This window comes from Somniosus microcephalus, unplaced genomic scaffold (assembly GCF_052327205.1).
Source record: "Somniosus microcephalus isolate GS21.2 unplaced genomic scaffold, FLI_Smic_1.0 unresolved_chr1, whole genome shotgun sequence".
Classification (NCBI taxonomy): domain Eukaryota; kingdom Metazoa; phylum Chordata; class Chondrichthyes; order Squaliformes; family Somniosidae; genus Somniosus; species Somniosus microcephalus.
In genome coordinates, this window is record NW_028225179.1 from 130,835,291 (window position 1) to 130,857,394 (window position 22,104).

At 51.2% G+C, this 22,104-nt stretch overlaps 1 protein-coding gene across 1 annotated transcript; it reads right to left on the reverse strand.

Moving 5' to 3' along the window:
• Positions 1-4,359: 4,359 nt before the first annotated feature.
• rps5 (ribosomal protein S5) lies at positions 4,360-20,200 on the reverse strand. The gene is made up of 6 exons (XM_085974852.1): positions 20,082-20,200; positions 17,322-17,427; positions 10,189-10,398; positions 8,003-8,131; positions 6,746-6,844; positions 4,360-4,479 (listed from the first exon to the last, which is right to left on the reverse strand). Exons 2-6 carry the CDS (start codon positions 17,424-17,426, stop codon positions 4,411-4,413), a joined length of 612 nt encoding a protein of 203 aa, XP_085830978.1. The 5' UTR covers position 17,427; positions 20,082-20,200; the 3' UTR covers positions 4,360-4,410.
• Positions 20,201-22,104: the final 1,904 nt, after the last annotated feature.

Here is a 22,104-nt window from a genome sequence, read left to right on the forward strand (position 1 = left end):
ATTCCCTCGTCCAGATCATTAATATATATTGTGAATAACGGGTCCTAGCACCGATCCCTGCGGTACCCCACTAGTCAGAAAAAGACCCGTTTATTCCAACTCTTTGCTTCCTGTCTGCCAACCAGTTCTCTATCCAAGTCTGTACCTTACCCCCAATCCCATGTGCTTTAACTTTACACGCTAATCTCTTATGCGGGACCTTATTGAAAGCCTTCTGAAAGTCCAAATACACCACATCCACTGGTTCTCCCTTATCTATTCTACCAGTTACATCCTCAAAAAATTCCAGATTAGTCAAGCACGATTTACCTTTTGTAAATCCATGTTGACTTTGTCCGATCCTGTCACTGTTTTCCAAGTGCTCTGCTATTACATCTTTTATAATGGACTCTAGTATTTTCCGAGTGGCAGGCAGTGACTAGTGGGGTAACGCAGGGATCGGTCCTTGGTCCCCAGCTATTCACAATATATATTAATGATCTAGACACAATATCTCCAAATTTGCAGACGACACAAAGCTGGGTGGGCGTGTGTGCTGTGAGGAGGATGCCGAGAAACTCCAGGATGATTTGGACAGGTTGGGTGATTGGGCAAAAGCATGGCAGATGCAATATAACGTGGATAAATGTGAGGTTATCCACTTTGGTTCAGCGAAGATTCACCAGGCTGATACCTGGGATGGCAGGAATGACGTATGAGGAGTGATTGAGTCAATTGGGCTTGTACTCGCAGGGGTTTAGAAGAATGAGAGGGGATCTCATTGAAACTTATAAAATTCTGACAGGACTGGACAGACTAGATGCAGGAAGGATGTTCCCGATGGTCGGGGAGTCCAGAACCAGGGGTCACAGTCTAAGGGGATAGCAAAATACTGCAGATGTTGGAAATCCGAAATAACAACAGAAAATGCTGGAAAAACTCAGCAGGTCAGGCAACATCCGTGGAGAGAAATTTGAGTTGACGTTTCTGGTTGGACCCTTCTTCAAAACTGGAAAGAAAAGAAACTAGATCGAAGGCAGGGCTGCGATCGGACAAAAGAATAAAAGAAACAAAAGAAGTAAAAGAGATTAGAAGCTATTAGGCAGTCTGCAGCCTTCCGGACTCAATATCGAGTTCAACAATTTCAGATCATAAGCTCGGCCCCTATTTCATTTTCTCTTGTAATTGTTCCACTCCTTTCCCCCCCCCCTTTCCTTTTGTTTCTCTCACACCTGGCAGCTATCTTTTGCCCTGCCAGTACACTTTACACCTAATCCCAGCCTATTACCATCTCGTCTAGCTTCTAATCTCTTTTACTTCTTTTGTTTCTTTTATTCTTTTGTCCGATCGCAGCCCTGCCTTCGATCTAGTTTCTTTTCTTTTCAGTTTTGAAGAAGGGTCCAACCCGAAACGTCAACTCAAATTTATCTCCACGGATGTTGCCTGACCTGCTGAGTTTTTCCAGCATTTTCTGTTGTTGTCACAGTCTAAGGATAAGGGGTAAGCCATTTAGGACAGAAATGAGGAATTTCTTCACCCAGAGAGTGGTGAACCTGTGGAATTTTCTACCACAGAAGGCAGTAGAGGCCAATACATTAAATATATTCAAGGAGTTGGATATATTTCTTAAGGCTAAAGGGATCAAGGGGTATGGGGAGAAAGCAGGGACCGGGTACTGAATTTGGATGATCAGCCATGATCGCATTGAATGGCGGAGCAGGCTCGAGGGGCCGAATGGCCTACTCCTATCTTCTCTGTTTCTGTTTTCCCCACTACCGATGTCAGGCTATAATTCCCCGTTTTCTCTCTACCACCTTTTTTGAACAGTGGGGTTACATTAGCTACCTTCCAATCCATGGGAACTGTTCCAGACTCTATAGAATTTTGGAAGATGACCAGCAATGCATCAACTATTTCTAGGGCCACTTCCTTAAGTACCCTAGGATGTAGATTATCAGGCCCTGGGGATTTATCGGCCTTCAATCCTGTCAATTTCCCCAACACCATTTCCCTACAAATACTGATTTCATTCAGTTCCTCCCTCTCATTAGCCCCTATGTTCCCCGACATCTCTGGGAGGTTATTGGTGTCCTCCTTTGGGTCACAAGTCTCAGAATAAGAGGTCGGCCATTTAGGACCGAGATGAGGAGAAATTTCTTTACTCAAAGGGTTGTGAATCTTTAGAATTCTCTACCCCAGAGCTGTGGATGCTCAGTCGTTGAATATATTCAAGATAGAGGTCGATAAATTTTTGGGAACTAAGGGATATGGGGATAGTGCGGGAAGGTGGAGTTGAGGCAGATGATCAGCCATCATCTTGTTGAATGGCGGAGCAGGCTCGAAGGGCCAAATGACCGACTCCTGCTCCTAATTCCTATGTTCTTAAAGGCGCTATATAAATACAAGTTGTTTCACTACACTGTGAAGAAATGCTTCCTGAGATCATCACAGAATGGCATAGTTCTAATTTTAACACCATGCCCCCTTGTTCTGGACTGTTGCCGCCCCCCTCCCCCCCCGTTCTGGACTCCCTCTCCCCCACCACCAGAGGAAATAGTTTCTCTCTATTAAATCCTTTACTCGTCTTCAGCACCTCAATCAGATCACCCCTTGATCTTCTAGACACAAGGGAACACAAGCCTCTGTGCATCCTGTCCTCAGAATTTAGCTCTGGCATCAATGCTCTCCATTGCTGCTGGAAAGACAGCATTAAGCCCCAACTATTGCATCTTGTCTAGTGCACCTGCTTTATCACAGAATCACACAGTACAAAGAGGCCATTCGGCCCATCCTGCCTGTGCCAGCTCTTTGAAAAAGCTGTCCAATTACTCCCACTCCTGCAGCTCTTTCCCCATAGCCCTGCAAAGTTATCCCCATAAAAAGTATTTATCCAATTCCCCATTGAAAGTTACTATTGAATCTGCTTCCACCACACTTTTAGGCAGCGCATTCCAGATCATAACTCGCTGCGTAAAAACAAAATGGTCCTCATATCATCTTATGCTGACATACTGTATTTTGGCACTGGTAAAGGCAGAACTGGCAGGGTGTCAGTTGGGGGAGGATCTTGCCCCGCCCGAGTGATGTCAATCTGGCGGTACAAAGCACCCTCGCCCTTGCCAACAGAAAGGTCAGAGACCCAGCAAATCCACCCTACTGGACTCGAGCCGTCCTTCCACCCTCCCAGGTCGAGACTACAGAGGCACTCAAAACCGGCGAGAGCGATGTTGGCAAAGCACCGCACTGTAGTGGATCCATCAGGGGCTTCCAGGAGGCAGACAAAGCAACACATGCCAAGATCTTTCAATCCCCCCCCAACCAGGCTGAGCAAACTATGCATTTCAGAGAATGATACAGCACAGCAAGAGGCCGTTCGGCCCATCGTGCCTGTGCCAGCTCTTTGAAAAAACTGTCCAATTAGTCCTACTCTTTCCCCATTTGGTGATTTCTTGGCAACAGAAATAAATGTGTTAAGAAAATAGTGTTCACTTCCCGTCTTTTCAAAAGGAAAGCAAGAACGAGGTCCACAGGCACATAATCAGTATTTGCAGCGTCACCGCTACATACACAGTAAGGTTTCTACTGGAGGAACCAATTGGACAAACAGCCGGTTTCTCCCCCATCCTAAACATCTCTGATGTCTTGCTTAAAAAGGGAGGAGATGGGGTGGGAGGAGTGGGCAACACAGCAATCAATGCAGTCAGCTCTGTGGGCAGGGCAAGGAAGCCAGAGCAGCATTAGTAGCGCACCACTCGGATGCCCACCTCGCACACCACTCACGGGTCCCACCAACTGCGGCCATCTCGCACGTCACGGGCGCACAAGGGAAGTATGCAGGCCAAGTCAGAGCCAGAGAATCAGCCGACAGGCATGGATGCAGCGCATCACTCCGATCGGAACAGTCGGCAAAATCTAAAAGAAGAACCTGAACCTTTCACGACCTCAGGACGTCCGAATCAAAATCAGACAATTCACCATGAGCTCGTTTTGCGCGACTAGAATAGACAAATTTCACCCCCATTGTTTCACAAGGACAGGAACATTATACACATCACACACCTCTCCATTGACAGCCGATATCACACGGTCAGCAAAAGTTAAAATCATCCCCAATGTATTTTTCAGAAAAGAGGAAGAGATAGAAGAGGAGGAAGAACAAGCTTAAGTGCTTTGGAGGGGTCATCACTGTTGTAACGTAAGAAATGCGGCAGCCCATTTGCACACAGCAAGATCCCACAAACAGCAACGTGAATTACCAGATTATCCGTTTCAGTGGCATTAGTTGAAGGATAATCGAGCTAACGGTAAAGCACCAAAGCAATGACCATCCAACCCTACTGCTTTGAATTGCTGCGTTATGAAGGGCACAGAGACACAAAGTATCTTTCAAACACTTTTATTAGATAATGCAGATACCAGATGTTACAAAACTTAACGGTTGGACTTGGCCACACGCTCCAGCTCATCCTTCTTCTTAATGGCGTAAGAGTTAGAGGAGCCCTGCGAAAGACGAGAGAGAATTATTATACACCGGAGCACAGCCTGGGTCTACCTGCTGCCGCCACCTCTGCAGTTCCACATCCCAACCCGCCCGTTCTCTCATGGACAAGCCTCGACTGTGAGGACTCTCCGAGAACTTGCATTTACAAAGAGGAGGGAACAGATAGGGTGGACATCCAGCATGGGTAAGAGGTGGTGGGGGGAGGGGCGGGGGAAGATGAATGGAGACAAGGACAGGGCACCAAATGCTCAGAGTAAGGTATTGAGGTGGTTTTTGACATGGGTCACGCTGCTTCCAACACAAACATATATACTAGCAGGGGGGCCCGGCGTTGCCAGGGCAGTTTAGAGGGCCAACACAAACATTTATGATATGATTCAGGATCGATCTGGCTGCAAGAAAAAGGATCTCCAGTTTCCTGCTTTAAACTCTCATCCAAGCTCCTCCCAACAAGCAAGCAAGGGGACAACGCGTACTCATTAAAAGGAGTAATTTCAGGGGAGGCCAAGTCCAGAGAGGGCATTGCATCGCATCGGGGCTCAGCGCCACTTCCCATTGACACAAACAACAGCCTCAGAAACCCACGGCAAATGATAAACTGGGAGGGGCAGTCGAACAAGGAAAGCAGCTCAGTAATTGCACAATAAGTTTAGATGTGTATGAAAACACCCGAGCATATGCATATTTTATGATTTATAAATGGTGTTTGCCGAGTGAGGAATGTTGGCCAGAGCCCCAGATGGAGTCCCTGCTCCCTTTGAGAAGTGCCATGGGATCTTTAACAGCCATCTGAACAGGCATCCATAGAATGGCACCTGTGGCGACGCAGCATGGTACGGGGGGGGGGGGGGCAGCCTGGATTATGTGCGCAAGGCCCCCGACCCACAAACTCCTCATTTTGAGGCGAGAGCGCTCCCACCTAAACAAGGGCAGGAGGAAGGAATCCAGACCATGCCAGAAAACCTAAAAAAAGGCTCGGCTTCGGTTTAGATCGAAGCGAGTTTATTACACCCTCCGATACAGCATTCTGAAATACAGCTGCAGCAATTCAATCTTTAGAATGATACAGCACAGAAGGAGACCATTCGGCCCATCATTTGAAGAGCTATCCAATTAGTCCCACTCTCTCTTCACCACCCCCACCCACCAACAGCCCTGCTGATTTTTTCCTTTACAAGTCCAATTTCCTTATAAAAGTTATTATTGAATCTGCTTCCACCACCCTTTCAGGCAGCGCATTCCAGATCATAACTCGCTGCGTAATTTCCGCTCCCCCCCCCCCCACTGGTTCTTTAGCCAATCACCTTAAATCTGTGCCCTCTGGTTACCAACCCTCCTGCCACTGGAAACAGTTTCTCATTGGGCCGGATATTCCGACCCCCACGGGTGCCTGCTTTTACCAGCATGAGAGTTAAAATTTTAAAAAAAATAATGCCTCCCTCCCCCCCACTCATTTACCTTTTAAAGTATTTTAAAATTAGAAGTTTACAATTATTTTTCAATAAATTAAATATTTTAAACACTTAATTTTATGTAATTTTAAATACGTGATTTTAAAAAATTATTTAATGTTTAAACAGCGTTTTTAAATGTGATCCCCATTCATACTTTTGACAGATCTATACATAGAGACCTGTCAAAAGTGTGAAGGGGGATTCCCTTCTTTGATTGGCTCCCCATGGCCCACGTGATCTCAGGAACGTTTGCGAACCGCCTGCGCCCCTGCGCACGCAGAACAGGATCGGAAGTCTCGGGACCTCCGGAGCCAGCAGGTAAGCGCGTAGATTTTTCCAGATCAGAGGCATCCGCAAGCAGGAAGCCTCCGATTGGAAAATCCGGCCCATTATTTACTGGGTTAAAAAAAAAATCTCAATTAACCTCTGGCTTTTTTTTTGCCAATTATCATAAAATAATCTTTAGTGTGACGTGCAAACAGAACAAAAGCTCACCACAGCCGATGATCTGCAATTTTCATAATTAAGGAACGCAAAGAGTGTGTTTTAAACAAACAGAAACTCAGAATGACACAGCAACTCATTTGAGAGAGTGAAGTTAACGATTTAGGTGGGACCCTTCATTGGGACAACAAACACTTTCTCCTTCAGATGCAGGCACTCCCTTGTTTACAATAGGTTTTTTATCCTTCTTGCACTGCAGAAGGTGACACAGCCCAAGCCTCTAGCACGCCCATTTAAAAAAAAGGGACTTAAAAAAAAAAAAAAATACAGTCATCAGACACTGTTCCTCCCAGCCACGGTGACGTACCTTAGCAGCATTGATGAGCTCATCAGCCAGGCATTCTGCGATGGTTTTAATGTTCCTGAATGCAGCCTCTCTAGCCCCGGTGCATAGCAACCAGATCGCCTGCAGACACACGTAACAAAAGGAAAAAAATCATTTGGGCAACAGATGGTGTTCGTGAGCACTTCCATCCCGACATGGTCCCTTTCTGTTCCCATTTCAGGGCTGCAATCCCCACAAGTCACTAGCTCCTGTTCCAGTCCAGGAGCCGATATCTACAGCGTTGTTAACAACGAACAAACTCGCATTGACATTACATCTTGCATTCTCAGGACGGCCCAGAAAAGAAGAACGACGACTTGCATTTATATAGCACCTTTCACCCCCACCCCCCCCCCCCAGGACGTCCCAAAACGTTTCATGGTCAATTTTCTCACGGCAAGGTCCCATGAAGTAAGGCAAATGACCGGTTAATCTGCTGTGGTGACGGTGGTTACGACGAGCCAAGACACCGGGAGAACTGCCACAACCGTCTTCCCAACAGTGCGGCGTGACCTTTCACCTCTAACCTGAACAAGCAGCTGGGGGCTTCTGTGTAACAGGTCCGCTCCAAAAGACGGCACCTCCAACAACGCAGCGCTCCCTCGGTGCAATACGGAGGCATCGGGCTGGATTGCGTGCTCAGTTCCTGCGCCCAGGAAAATTTCAAAATGGAGATGGATAGATTTTTGTTGGGCAAAGCTATTAAGGGTTACAGAACCAAGGTGTGTAAATGGAGTGAAGATCGAATTGAATGGGGGAAAACGGGTGCAATGGGCTGAATGGCCTCCTCCTGATTAATGGACACACTTGGTAATGCAAGTGGTCTGGGGGATTAATGGCAAGATGTTAAATAACTAATTTGCTGCATAGCGCTGACAGACAGCATAATTAGCACACCAGTCTTACCCAAAAAAGGGGGGGGGGGGGGGGGAAAGGAGGGGGTCTTTACGCGAATGGGTTTCACAGATCGACAGTGAAAGCACCTCCCAAAACACTGCAGCTGTTGCAGTACAGAGTGCAGCCAAGAGAGGGAGCAATGAGCACCTCTGACGGGGGTGCAATACTTCCAACAAACCTGAAAGCTCCCATCACTTCATGCAGACATGATTTTCTCTGCACTAAACAACCAACTGTGGCCACCCCACCCCACCCCCCAAATTCACTCGCGCACAAAAAAACAGCGACAAGCACTGCTCGGACGAAGCACCCCCCCACCCAATGGCAGTCCACCCGCCGTACCTGGTTAACGCGCCGCAGTGGGGACACATCAACGGCCTGCCTCCTGACGGTGCCGGCTCGGCCAATACGGGTGGAGTCTTCACGGGGACCGCTGTTGATGATGGCGTTCACCAGCACCTGCAGTGGGTTCTGAAAAGCACAAGGACGGGGTTAACACAGGGAGCTCACCAGCGTAACAGCCCAGCCTCGACCCGTTCGATCGTCCACCCATCATAGTTCAGAACCGACCACATTCCATGCCCAAGACACACACGGCGCGGGGGGGGGCAAGCTGGATTTGTGGTTATAATACTGAACTAACAACCCAAAATTCAAGTCCCGCCACAGCAAGTTGTGAAACCGATTTGAATAAAACGGGGGTGGGGGGGGAGGAATGACCACGGAAGTAACTAGATTGCAGTTGATGTCCTCCGGGGAAGCGACTCATCAACCCCCACTGCTCCCACTCTGCTAAGGCTTAATGGCCTCCGAAGTGGCTCAGCAAACCATTCAATTGTAAAAATCAGTCATCCACAAAGCATGGCAGCAGCCCACCGCCACTTCCCAGGATCACGAGGGACGGGCGACGGATCGATCCTGCCAGCACTGCTCACATCCAGAGAATAAGCGAGAAAGCCAACAGGCCCATTCTTTCCACCTACCCAAACTCCAGGCCCATTTTCTTGGGGCTCTTTTCTCTAGAGAGAAAAAAATGAAGCCGAGGAGATGACCTGATCAGAGGTTCGATAGGAGAGACATAGAGATGTTGTTTCCATTTGTGGGGCAATCCAAAACTCAGGGCCATAAATACAGGATAGTCACTAATAAATCCAATGGGGAATTCAGAAGAAACTTCTTTACCCAGAAAGTGGTTAGAATGTGGCAAACAGCATAGAGGTATTTAAGGGAAGCTAGATAAACACACGGGGGAGGAAGGATTATAAGGATATGCTGATAGGGTGAGATGAAGTAGGGTGGGAGGAGGCTCGTGTGGAGCATAAAAGATTTGCATTTATACAGCACCTTTCACAACCTCAGGACTTCCCAAAGCGTCTTTCAGCCAATTTGTGCACAGCAGACTCCCACAAACAGCAATGTGATAAGCATCTGTTTTTAGCAATGTTGACTGAGGGATAAATATTGGCCAGGACATCAGGGATAACTCCCCTGCTCTTCTTCGAAATAGCGCCCGTTGGATCTTTTACGTTCACCCGAGAGAGCAGACACAGCCTCGGTTTAACGTCTCCTCTGAAAGACAACGCCTCCACAGTGTAGCACTCCCTCAGTACTGTTCTGGGTTGCCAGCCTAGGTTTTTGTGCTCAAGTCTCTGGAAATCACAGAAACCCCACAGTGCAGACAGAGTCCATTTCGGCCCATCGAGCCTGCACCGACACATATCCCACCCGATCCCCGTAACCCCTACACCAACACATCACAGAAATCACAGAAACCCCACAGTGCAGATAGAGGCCATTTCGGCCCATCGAGCCTGCACTGACACATATCCCACCCTATCCCCGTAACCCCACGTATTTAATCCCCCTAACACGAAGGGTCAATTTATCATAGCCAATCAACCTAACCTGCACATCTTTGGACTGTGGGAGGAAACCGGAGCACCCGGAGGAAACCCACGCAAACACGGGGAGAATGTGCAAACTCCACACACACAGTCACCCGAGGCCGGATTCGAACCCGGGTCCCTGGCGCTGTGAGGCAACAGTGCTAACCACTATGCCACCGTGGGACTTGATCCCACAACTTTCTGACTCAGAGGAGGGGGTGCTATCAACTGAGCCATGGCTGACACAGACATGGACCTGTTGGGTCCAATGGCCTGATTTTGTGCTGTAACAGGTTAAGGTTGTTATAGTTGGTGGCCATCTACTGGCCATACTATATAGGCAGGCAGAATACCCATTAAAAAGCAGCAAGTTTAAGCTGGTTTGTACCGACCAGCCGTTTGGCAACTAACACAGCCGAGACACTGACGGCTACGGTGGATTTTGAGCTCTTGGCTGTGCTGAATTACCCGGTCCACCGCGAGCTGGATAAGAAAATTGACGGCGCTTAAATGAGGGTTCCTGTGCACATTCATAAGAGTCCTGCAAGGGAATATCATCTTTCTCCTGGAAGACAAGGGGAGTGTAATTCTGCCCTGCCCAGCCCCTTGTCGCCCCGTCCCTCTCCACCTGAAGCCGCTCACCTCGCCGGTCAGTAGGTGGATGATTTCAAAGGCGTGCTTCACGATACGCACGGTCATCAGCTTCTTGCCGTTGTTGCGGCCGTGCATCATCATGGAGTTGGTCAGACGCTCCACGATGGGACACTGGGCCTTGCGGAAGCGTTTCGCAGCATAGCGCCCAGAGCTGTGCGGGAGGTACTTGGCATATTTCTCCTTGACAGCGATGTAATCCTGGGGGGAGAGAAAGAAAGAAAGAAAAGAGGGAGTCAACAACCGCTGCACTCGACTGAAGGTAATTGGCAAACGAGCCAGAAGGGAGACGATGAGAAACTTTTACACAGCAAGTTATGATCTGGAACGCGCTGCCTGAAAGGGCAGTGGAAGCAGATTCAACAGTAACTTTCAAAAGGGAATTGGATAAATACTTGACGCTGAAAAATTGGCAAGGCTATTGGGTAAAGAGGGAGACAAATTGGATAGCTCTACTAAAGAGCCGGCACAGGCATGACGGGCCAAATGGCCTCCTTCTGTGCTGAATCATTATGATTCTATGAATGGGAGGCAGTCCCTCCGTGGCTCACCAACAAACCTGCCCAGGCACTATACCCAGAGATACCAACGCCAGCACTGACGTGAAAGGTTTAATGCACAATGCAGCGAATTACCCAGCAGGATCACACTCAGAGAGCGACAGAGAGCCAGACAGAGAGAGAGAGCGACAGAGAGAGAGAGCGACAGAGAGCCAGACAGAGAGAGAGAGCGACAGAGAGCCAGACAGAGAGAGAGAGCGACAGAGAGCCAGACAGAGAGAGAGAGCGACAGAGAGAGAGAGCGACAGAGAGCCAGACAGAGAGAGAGAGCGACAGAGAGCCAGACAGAGAGAGAGAGCGACAGAGAGCCAGAGCGACAGAGAGCCAGACAGAGAGAGAGAGCGACAGAGAGAGCGACAGAGAGCCAGACAGAGAGAGAGAGCGACAGAGAGCCAGACAGAGAGAGAGAGCGACAGAGAGAGAGAGCGACAGAGAGCCAGACAGAGAGAGAGAGCGACAGAGAGCCAGAGAGAGAGAGCGACAGAGAGCCACACAGAGAGAGAGAGCGACAGAGAGCCAGACAGAGAGAGAGAGCGACAGAGAGCGAGAGCGACAGAGAGAGAGAGAGCGACAGAGAGCCAGAGAGAGAGAGCGACAGAGAGCCAGACAGAGAGAGAGAGCGACAGAGCCAGACAGAGAGAGAGAGCGACAGAGAGCCAGACAGAGAGAGAGAGCGACAGAGAGCCAGACAGAGAGAGAGCGACAGAGAGAGAGAGCGACAGAGAGCCAGACAGAGAGAGAGAGCGACAGAGAGCCAGACAGAGAGAGAGCGAGAGAGCCAGACAGAGAGAGAGAGCGACAGAGAGCCAGACAGAGAGAGAGAGCGACAGAGAGCCAGACAGAGAGAGAGCGACAGAGAGCCAGACAGAGAGAGAGCCAGACAGAGAGAGAGAGCGACAGAGAGCCAGACAGAGAGAGAGCGACAGAGAGCCAGACAGAGAGAGAGAGCGACAGAGAGCCAGACAGAGCGAGAGAGCGACAGAGAGCCAGACAGAGAGAGAGAGCGACAGAGAGAGAGAGCGACAGAAAGCCAGACAGAGAGAGAGAGCGACAGAGGGCCAGACAGAGAGAGAGAGCGACAGAGAGCCAGACAGAGAGAGAGAGCGACAGAGAGCCAGAGCGACAGAGAGCCAGACAGAGAGAGAGAGCGACAGAGAGCCAGACAGAGAGAGCGAGCGACAGAGAGAGCGAGCGACAGAGAGAGAGAGCGACAGAGAGCCAGACAGAGAGAGCGACAGAGAGAGAGAGCGACAGAGAGCCAGACAGAGAGAGAGAGCGACAGAGAGCCAGACAGAGAGAGAGAGCGACAGAGAGAGAGAGCGACAGAGAGAGAGAGCGACAGAGAGAGAGAGCGACAGAGAGAGAGAGCGACAGAGAGAGAGAGCGACAGAGAGAGAGAGCGACAGAGAGAGAGAGCGACAGAGAGAGAGAGCGACAGAGAGAGAGAGCGACAGAGAGAGAGAGCGACAGAGAGAGAGAGCGACAGAGAGAGAGAGCGACAGAGAGAGAGAGCGACAGAGAGAGAGAGCGACAGAGAGAGAGAGCGACAGAGAGAGAGAGCGACAGAGAGAGAGAGCGACAGAGAGAGCGACAGAGAGCCAGACAGAGAGAGAGAGCGACAGAGAGCCAGACAGAGAGAGAGAGCGACAGAGAGCCAGACAGAGAGAGAGAGCGACAGAGAGCCAGACAGAGAGAGAGAGCGACAGAGAGAGAGAGCGACAGAGAGCCAGACAGAGAGAGAGAGCGACAGAGAGCCAGACAGAGAGAGAGAGCGACAGAGAGCCAGACAGAGAGAGAGAGCGACAGAGAGCCAGACAGAGAGAGAGAGCGACAGAGAGCCAGACAGAGAGAGAGCGACAGAGAGCCAGACAGAGAGAGAGAGCGACAGAGAGCCAGACAGAGAGAGAGAGCGACAGAGAGCCAGACAGAGAGAGAGAGCGACAGAGAGCCAGACAGAGAGAGAGAGCGACAGAGAGCCAGACAGAGAGAGAGAGCGACAGAGAGCCAGACAGAGAGAGAGCGACAGAGAGCCAGACAGAGAGAGAGCGACAGAGAGCCAGACAGAGAGAGAGCGACAGAGAGCCAGACAGAGAGAGAGAGCGACAGAGAGCCAGACAGAGAGAGAGAGCGACAGAGAGCCAGACAGAGAGAGAGCGACAGAGAGCCAGACAGAGAGAGCGACAGAGAGAGAGAGCGACAGAGAGCCAGACAGAGAGAGAGCGACAGAGAGCCAGACAGAGAGAGCGACAGAGAGCCAGACAGAGAGAGCGACAGAGAGAGAGAGCGACAGAGAGCCAGACAGAGAGAGAGAGCGACAGAGAGCCAGACAGAGAGAGAGAGCGACAGAGAGAGAGAGCGACAGAGAGCCAGACAGAGAGAGAGAGCGACAGAGAGCCAGACAGAGAGAGAGAGCGACAGAGAGCCAGACAGAGAGAGAGAGCGACAGAGAGCCAGACAGAGAGAGAGAGCGACAGAGAGCCAGACAGAGAGAGAGAGCGACAGAGAGCCAGACAGAGAGAGAGAGCGACAGAGAGCCAGACAGAGAGAGAGAGCGACAGAGAGCCAGACAGAGACAGAGCGCGAGAGATAGACAGAGCGCGAGAGCCAGACAGACAGAGCGCGAGAGCCAGACAGACAGAGCGCGAGAGCCAGACAGACAGAGCGCGAGAGCCAGACAGACAGAGCGCGAGAGCCAGACAGACAGAGCGCGAGAGCCAGACAGACAGAGCGCGAGAGCCAGACAGACAGAGCGCGAGAGCCAGACAGACAGAGCGCGAGAGCCAGACAGACAGAGCGCGAGAGCCAGACAGACAGAGCGCGAGAGCCAGACAGACAGAGCGCGAGAGCCAGACAGACAGAGCGCGAGAGCCAGACAGACAGAGCGCGAGAGCCAGACAGACAGAGCGCGAGAGCCAGACAGACAGAGCGCGAGAGCCAGACAGACAGAGCGCGAGAGCCAGACAGACAGAGCGCGAGAGCCAGACAGACAGAGCGCGAGAGCCAGACAGACAGAGCGCGAGAGCCAGACAGACAGAGCGCGAGAGCCAGACAGACAGAGCGCGAGAGCCAGACAGACAGAGCGCGAGAGCCAGACAGACAGAGCGCGAGAGCCAGACAGACAGAGCGCGAGAGCCAGACAGACAGAGCGCGAGAGCCAGACAGACAGAGCGCGAGAGCCAGACAGACAGAGCGCGAGAGCCAGACAGACAGAGCGCGAGAGCCACACAGACAGAGCGCGAGAGCCACACAGACAGAGCGCGAGAGCCACACAGACAGAGCGCGAGAGCCACACAGACAGCGCGCGAGAGCCACACAGACAGCGCGCGAGAGCCACACAGACAGCGCGCGAGAGCCACACAGACAGCGCGCGAGAGCCACACAGACAGCGCGCGAGAGCCACACAGACAGCGCGCGAGAGTCACACAGACAGCGCGCGAGAGTCACACACAGCGCGCGAGAGTCACACACAGCGCGAGAGTCACACACAGCGCGAGAGTCACACACAGCGCGAGAGTCACACACAGCGCGAGAGTCACACACAGCGCGAGAGTCACACACAGCGCGAGAGTCACACACAGCGCGAGAGTCACACACAGCGCGAGAGTCACACACAGCGCGAGAGTCACACACAGCGCGAGAGTCACACACAGCGCGAGAGTCACACACAGCGCGAGAGTCACACACAGCGCGAGAGTCACACACAGCGCGAGAGTCACACAGACAGCGCGAGAGTCACACAGACAGCGCGAGAGTCACACAGACAGCGCGAGAGTCACACAGACAGCGCGAGAGTCACACAGACAGCGCGAGAGTCACACAGACAGCGCGAGAGTCACACAGACAGCGCGAGAGTCACACAGACAGCGCGAGAGTCACACAGACAGCGCGAGAGTCACACAGACAGCGCGAGAGTCACACAGACAGCGCGAGAGTCACACAGACAGCGCGAGAGTCACACAGACAGCGCGAGAGTCACACAGACAGCGCGAGAGTCACACAGACAGCGCGAGAGTCACACAGACAGCGCGAGAGTCACACAGACAGCGCGAGAGAGAGAGGAGAGCGCGCCAGAGACAGCGAGAACCGCAACAGCAGCCCCACCTCCGGCAGCACTGCTATAAAGTATGCAAGGGGATACAGTGGACTCTGAAGGGGGTGAGGGCCCACCTAGAGATGCACTTTTCCCCTTGTGGCAAATACTGCCACTGGTACAAAAATTTAACCTGGGTTCCTGTTGCTTGCAAACTTGCCATGGTTCTGTTGTCTACCGATAATGTATCAAAAACAAACACCAGAACAGGGCAGGGTAGTGTCGTGGTCATCACAGTGGACTAGAAACCTATTGGCTGCAAATTCAAATCCCATCGGATCAAGATCATTTGGAAAGAAAAGTGACCAATGGAAAATAAATAAATAGGCGGATTATCGTAAAAGCCCAACTGGCTCATTAATGTCCCAGTCTGGCCTACCCGTGACTTCTGCCCCACTCCATCCGGCACACTTGGAGGCAACACTCACCTCCAGTGCCTGAGGTGGTCATGTTTTACTGTAAGCAGCCTGAGGACTGGGCTGCAAGAGGCAGCCACTAGGGGTCAGCATTCACCATCACTGCAGACTGGGATCTCACTCAGCGGCAGAAGAACTCACCACACACAGCCAGGTACCAAGACATGAAGCAACTTTACTTTCAACAGGGCAGGCCCTGTTATTAGGTACGCAAACACAACAGCCTATTTTATACACAGCAAAGTCCCACAAACAGCAAATGACCAGTGAATCTATTATTGGTGGTGCTGGCTGAGGGAAGGCATTTTTGGCCACAAGACTGCAGGAAGATATCAATGGACTGGTCAGGTGGGCAGAAAGGTGGCAAATGGAATTCAATCTGGAGAAGTGATGCATTTTGGGAGGGCTAACAAGGCAAGGGAATACACAATAAACGGTAGGATACGGAGAAGTGTAGAGGAACAGGGGGACCTTGGAGTGCATGCCCACAGATCCCTGAAGGTAGCAGGACAGGTATAAAACACTAGTTAGGTCACAGCTGCATACAGATCTGGTTGCCACATTACAGGAAAGATGTGATTGCAATGGAGAGGGTACAGAGGAGATTTATGAGGATGTTGCCAGGACTGGAGAACTTCAGCTATGAGGAAAGGTTGAATAGGCTGGGGTTGTTTTCTTTGGAACAGAGGCGGCGGAGGGGAGATTTAATTGAGGTGCATAAAATGATGAGGGGCCTAGATAGAGTGAATATTTCCCTTAGCAGAGGTGTCAATAACTAGGGGGCATAGATTTAAAGTAATTGGTAGAAAGATTAACAGACATTTAAAGTAATTGGTAGAAGGTTTACAGGGGAGTTGAAGAGAACTTTGTTCCCCCAGAGGGTGGTGGGGGTCTGGAACTCACTGCCTGAAAGGGTGGTAGAGGCAGAGACCCTCATCACATTTAAAAAGCACTTGGATATGCACTTGAAGTGCCGCAACCTACAAGGATACAGACCAAGAGCTGGAAAGTGGGATTAGGCCGGATAGCTCTTTTTCAGTCGGCAGAAACACGATGGGCCGACTAGCCTCCTTCTGTGCCATAAATTTCGATGATCTATGACACTGGGTGAACTCCCTTTCAAGGAGGTATGGTGAGAAATCAACACTCGGCCGAGGTGCTGGCGCCCGTGGAACCTACACCCCCAGCAGGCCCCGATATTTCTCCAGCCCAATTCAGCTGCCGAGTGGGTGGTGGGGCAGTAACTCCAACCAGTCTGCCCCGCCATTAACCTGGCCCCAAATCCCAGCGACAAGGTCATTTAAACAACAGGAGTGGTCAGCTGTGGCTCAGTGGGTAGCACTCTCGCCTCCGAAGGTCGTGGGTTCAAGTCCCACTCCAGAGACTTGAGCACAATATCCAAGCCGAGGGAGTGCTGCACTGTCAGAGGTGCCGTCTTTTCAATGAGACGTCTGCTCTCTCAGGTGGACGTAAAAGATCCTATGACTCTATTTCGAAGAAGAACAGGGGAGGTACCCCCGGTGTCCTGGCCAGTATTTATCCCTCAATTATCACTTGCTGTTTGTTGGGAGCTTGCTGCACTCAAATTGGCTGCTGCGTTTCCTACATTACAACAGTGACTACACTTCCATAGTACTTCATTGGCTGTAAAGTGCTTTGGGGCGTCCAGAGGTTGTGAAAGGTGCAGGTTTTCCTTCCTTCCAGGTGTTATCTATAGAGCTCCACGGACATAAAACCTGCATTGATGGGGGTGGCCGACCATTTTAGCCAAGGAGGTGCCTCCATGTCCTCTGTTGTCATTAGGAAATTGCTACCAGGTCACCTCTACATCTGCACGTTAAATATGGGCATACCGCGTAGTCCTACTTCACCGTGTCTACAAGGAAGGCGGGGGGGGCTGATGGGATTTCGGACAGGGGACATCATCCCACCAGACTCGGAAGAACCGGGTCCCGTCCCAAATTCCACCCGCCGCCAGGCCCAGGAATTCTGGGGCCACTGTCTCGCACACGGGCAAACCCGATCAGCAAAAGGGGGAAGAGAAATAGTGCCACGCACCTGCAGAGAAATGTCGTTGATCTGAACATCGTCAGTGCTCCATTTGCCAAACAGCTTGATCTCGGGGGTCTCCGCGACCGCGGGCACACTCTCCCACTCAGTCATTCTGCAAAAAGAGAGAAAGACATCAGCCACTGCCAACTGACTCGAGACCCCGAAACCTTCTAACCCAACACAGCATAGAAAACTCTCCTGCGCATTCTTGATCATAATCTTCCCTTTCTTAACCCTTGCCCCCAGGATTAGTTTATATTACAGCAATATACTTCCGTACAGTCTCACTCCCTGGCCCCAGGATTAGTTTATATTGTTTTTACATGCTTATGTGAAATTGCAGATAGGTTCAACGCTGGTCCAAACTCCCCACTCTCTGCCATAGGACCATTCCTATGGGGTCATACTCTCAGGATAAGGGGTCGGCCATTTAGGACTGAGATGAGGAGAAATTTCTTAACTCAGGGTTGTGAATCTTTGGAGTTCTCTACCCCAGAGGGCTGTGGGTGCGGAGTCGTTGAGTATATTCAACAACCAGCGCAGCCTTCGGTCGCCTGAGGAAGAGAGTGTTTGAAGACCGGGACCTCAAACCCGGCACTAAACTCATGGTCTACAGAGCAGCAGTGATACCCGCCCTCCTGTATGCCTCAGAGACATGGACCATGTACAGCAGGCACCTCAAAGCGCTGGAGAGGTACCACCAATGCTGCCTCCGCAAGAGTGTTCTTGCTCAGGCCAACATCCCCAGCATCGAAGCTTTGACCATGCTCGATCAGCTCCGATGGACGGGCCTAAATCGTCCGCATGCCCGATACGAGACTCCCAAAACAAGCGCTCTACTCGGAGCTCCGGTGCGGCAAGAGAGCCCCAGGTGGGCAGAGGAAACGCTTCAAGGACACCCTCAAAACCTCCTTGAAAAAGTGTAACATCCCCACCGACACCTGGGAATCCCTGGCCCAAGACCACACACAGTGGAGGAGAAGCATCCTGGAGGGCGCCGAACACCTCGAGTCTCTTCGCCGGGAGCAAGTGGAAGCCAAGCGCAAGGAGCGCACGTCAACCCAAGCACCCCACCCACCCGCCCCTTCAACCACCGTCTGCCCCACCTGTGACAGAGTCTGTAGGTCCCGCATTGGACTCATCAGTCACCTGAGAACTCATTTTTAATGTGGCAGCAAGTCATCCTCGGTTCAGAGGGACTGCCCAAGAAGTAAGACGATGATTCAACAATAACAACTTGTATTTATATAGCGCCTTTAACGTAGTAAAACATCCCAAGGCGCTGCACAGGAGTATTTTAAGACAAAAAAATGTATATTCAAGACTGAGATCAATAGGTTCTTGGACAGTAAGGAAATCAAGGGATGTGGGGATCCGGCAGGAATGTGGAGTTGAAGTAGACGATCAGCCACAATCTTATTGAATGGCAGAGCAGGCTCGAGGGGCCGTAAGCAATGTTCCCACTAATTTTTTTGGGTGCACAGCCTATTCCAAATACCGTGCATGCACATTCTCCCCACCCCGCCAATTATAACACCGTTGAGCGGCTTGCGTGGTACCTGCAGCTCAACGGGAACATACTCCTGCTCCTATTTCTTATGTTCCCAGTCCCACCCAGTTGAGCTGAGAAGGGTTTCTATTCACTTCATCCAAAGGTCAAAAGCTACGATAGTGGATCCCACCTCAGCCCAGTCGAGGAGCGGGCGTGGACCCCTACAAGCCGCTGCGGCCACTTCAGCCCAGAAGTGGGGTTTGACCCACAATGTTACCCTCAGCCCAGGAGTGGGGTTTGACCCACAATGTTACCCTCAGCCCAGGAGTGGGGTTTGACCTCACAATGTTACCCTCAGCCCAGGAGTGGGGTTTGATCCACAATGTTACCCTCAGCCCAGGAGTGGGGTTTGACCCACAATGTTACCCTCAGCCCAGGAGTGGGGTTTGATCCACAATGTTACCCTCAGCCCAGGAGTGGGGTTTGACCCGCAATGTTACCCTCAGCCCAGGAGTGGGGTTTGACCCGCAATGTTACCCTCAGCCCAGGAGTGGGGTTTGACCCACAATGTTACCCTCAGCCCAGGAGTGGGGTTTGACCAGCAATGTTACCCTCAGCCCAGGAGTGGGGTTTGACCCGCAATGTTACCCTCAGCCCAGGAGTGGGGTTTGACCCGCAATGTTACCCTCAGCCCAGGAGTGGGGTTTGACCCGCAATGTTACCCTCAGCCCAGGAGTGGGGTTTGACCCGCAATGTTACCCTCAGCCCAGGAGTGGGGTTTGACCCACAATGTTACCCTCAGCCCAGGAGTGGGGTTTGACCCCCCAATGTTACCCTCAGCCCAGGAGTGGGGTTTGACCCGCAATGTTACCCTCAGCCCAGGAGTGGGGTTTGACCCACAATGTTACCCTCAGCCCAGAAGTGGGGTTTGACCCACAATGTTACCCTCAGCCCAGGAGTGGCGTTTGACCCGCCCAATGTTACCCAGGAGTGGGGTTTGACCCCCACCCAATGTTACTCAGCCCAGGAGTGGGGTTTGACCCCCATCTGATGCCACCCTCAGCCCAGGCGCGGCTCCACTGCCAACAGCTGGGACCCTGGAAGTGCCACTCGGGGGCTCCACGTTTCTCGGCCTGTGCCAGGCTGCGGGCACATCTTCTCTACTTGCACCCTCCTCTGTAGTCCCCCTCCTCCCTCCCCCGGGTTACCACCACCCCCAGGCCTCCCTTCCCTCTCCCTGTCCCCGGCCTGCGGGCAGGCCTCCGCTCCCTCACCTTCTCCACTCGCGATCCGCCGCCCAAAAGACCGTCTCCGGGTTGCACCGAGATCATAAAGCAGGGGCCGCTGTTCCGCGGAGCACGCCCGCATCCGGGCCACACGCACGCCGGCGTCGGGAACTGGGCATGCGCAGTGCCGCAGAGGCGCTTCGCCGCCGCCATCTTTGCTGTGGGCAGCGGGGAAAGAGCATGCGCATTGGGCGTGCGGCTTTCTGTTCTGCCATCTTTCTTCGAGGCACGCTGGAAACTGCGCACGCGGTTTCCAGTCGTTGGTGCCGCGCCATCTTTAGTCTGGGCAAATTCAGAACCGGCCACGTGGGTAGTAAGACTGCCCTCCTCCTTATCCAGTGCAACGCCGTACCCTAAGAAAAAAGATTTGCAGTCATATCGCGCCTTTTAACCTCAGGACGTCCCAAAGCGCATTACAGCAGTCAATGAAATACAGTTGAACTGTAGTCACTGTTGTGATATAGGAAACGCTGACAGCCAATTTGTGCACAGCAAGCTCCCACGAGCAGCAGTGTGATAATGACCAGATCATCTGTTTTCAGTGATGTTGGTTGAGGGATCAATATTGGCCAGAACACTGGGGATAACTCCCCTGCTCTTCTTCAAAATAGTGCCATGGGATCTTTTATGTCCACCTGAGAGGGCAGACGGGGCCTCCGTTTAACGTCTCATCCCCCGACAGTGCAGCACTCCCTCAGCACTGCAATGGGAGTGTCAGTCTCTGGAGTGGGACTTAAACCCACAACCCTCTTGACTCCAGAGACAAGAGTACTACCCACTGAGCCACAGCTGACCCTGTCCAGTGCAAAGCCATACCCGAAGAAAAAGACTTGCATTTATAACTGTACTGCATACAGTTTTGGTCTCCTTATTTAAGGAAGGATATACTTGCATTGGAGGCAGTTCAGAGACGATTGACTAGGTTAATTCCAGAGATGAGGGGGTTGACTTATGAGGAAAAGTTGAATAGGCCGGGCCTACACTCATTGGAGTTTAGAAGAATGAGAGGTGATCTTATTGAAACATAAGATACTGAGGGGGGCTCGACAAGGTAGATGCAGAGAGGATGTTTCCCCTCATAGGGAAACCTTGAACTCAGGGGCACAGTTTTAGAATAAAGGGTCGCCCTTTTAGAACTGAGATGAGGAGGAATTTCTTCTCTCAGAGGGTCGTAAATCTGTGGAATTTTCTGCCCCAGAGAGCTGTGGAGGCTGGGTCATTAAATACATTTAAGGTGGAGATAGACAGATTTTTGCAAGATAAGGGAGTGAAGGGTTATGGGGAGCGGGCGGGGGAAGAGGCTTTGTGCCCAAGATCAGCCATGATCTTATTGATTGGTGGAGCAGGCTCGAGGAGCCAAGTGGCCTATTCCTCCTTCTATTTCTTATATGTTCTTATATATATCGCACCTTTTCACCTCAGGACATCCCAAAGTGCATTACAGCCATTGAAGTACATTTGAAGTGTAGTCACTGTTGTAATGCAGGATAGGGTGACCATATTTTCTAAACCAAATCTGGGGACACACAGGGTGGGCGCACAGCAAAGTAGCCAGGACGCAAAATGTAGGTTGCGAAGTGTAGCGAGGCAATTTTTTTTTTAAACAGCCTTTTTTTAAACAGCTGCACATATACACTACAAATGCAAAACAATCGTGCATAGAATTACAGCAGATGTGACATCACACTATTATTGTGCATTCCGTCACAGTTTATAAATAATACAAAAGCACTGTTCATTGACCTGAAACTTTGATTATGTCGAATGGTATAATAAGCACATATTCCAATGAATGTGGCTCTAGTCTATTCAGGGACGAGTTTTGTAGTGTATGTACCTTTAAGAGAGAACTACTTTTACAGCTCCTGTATACTGTATAGTACTGGCAGTGACCACACCTGTATATAAGCCTTGAGCAGGCATCTGTACTATTAGTCTTTAGACTACCCTCCTCCAGTAAACACCTGTTGATTGTTAATCTACAGCCTCCGTCTAGTTATTGAAGAACACC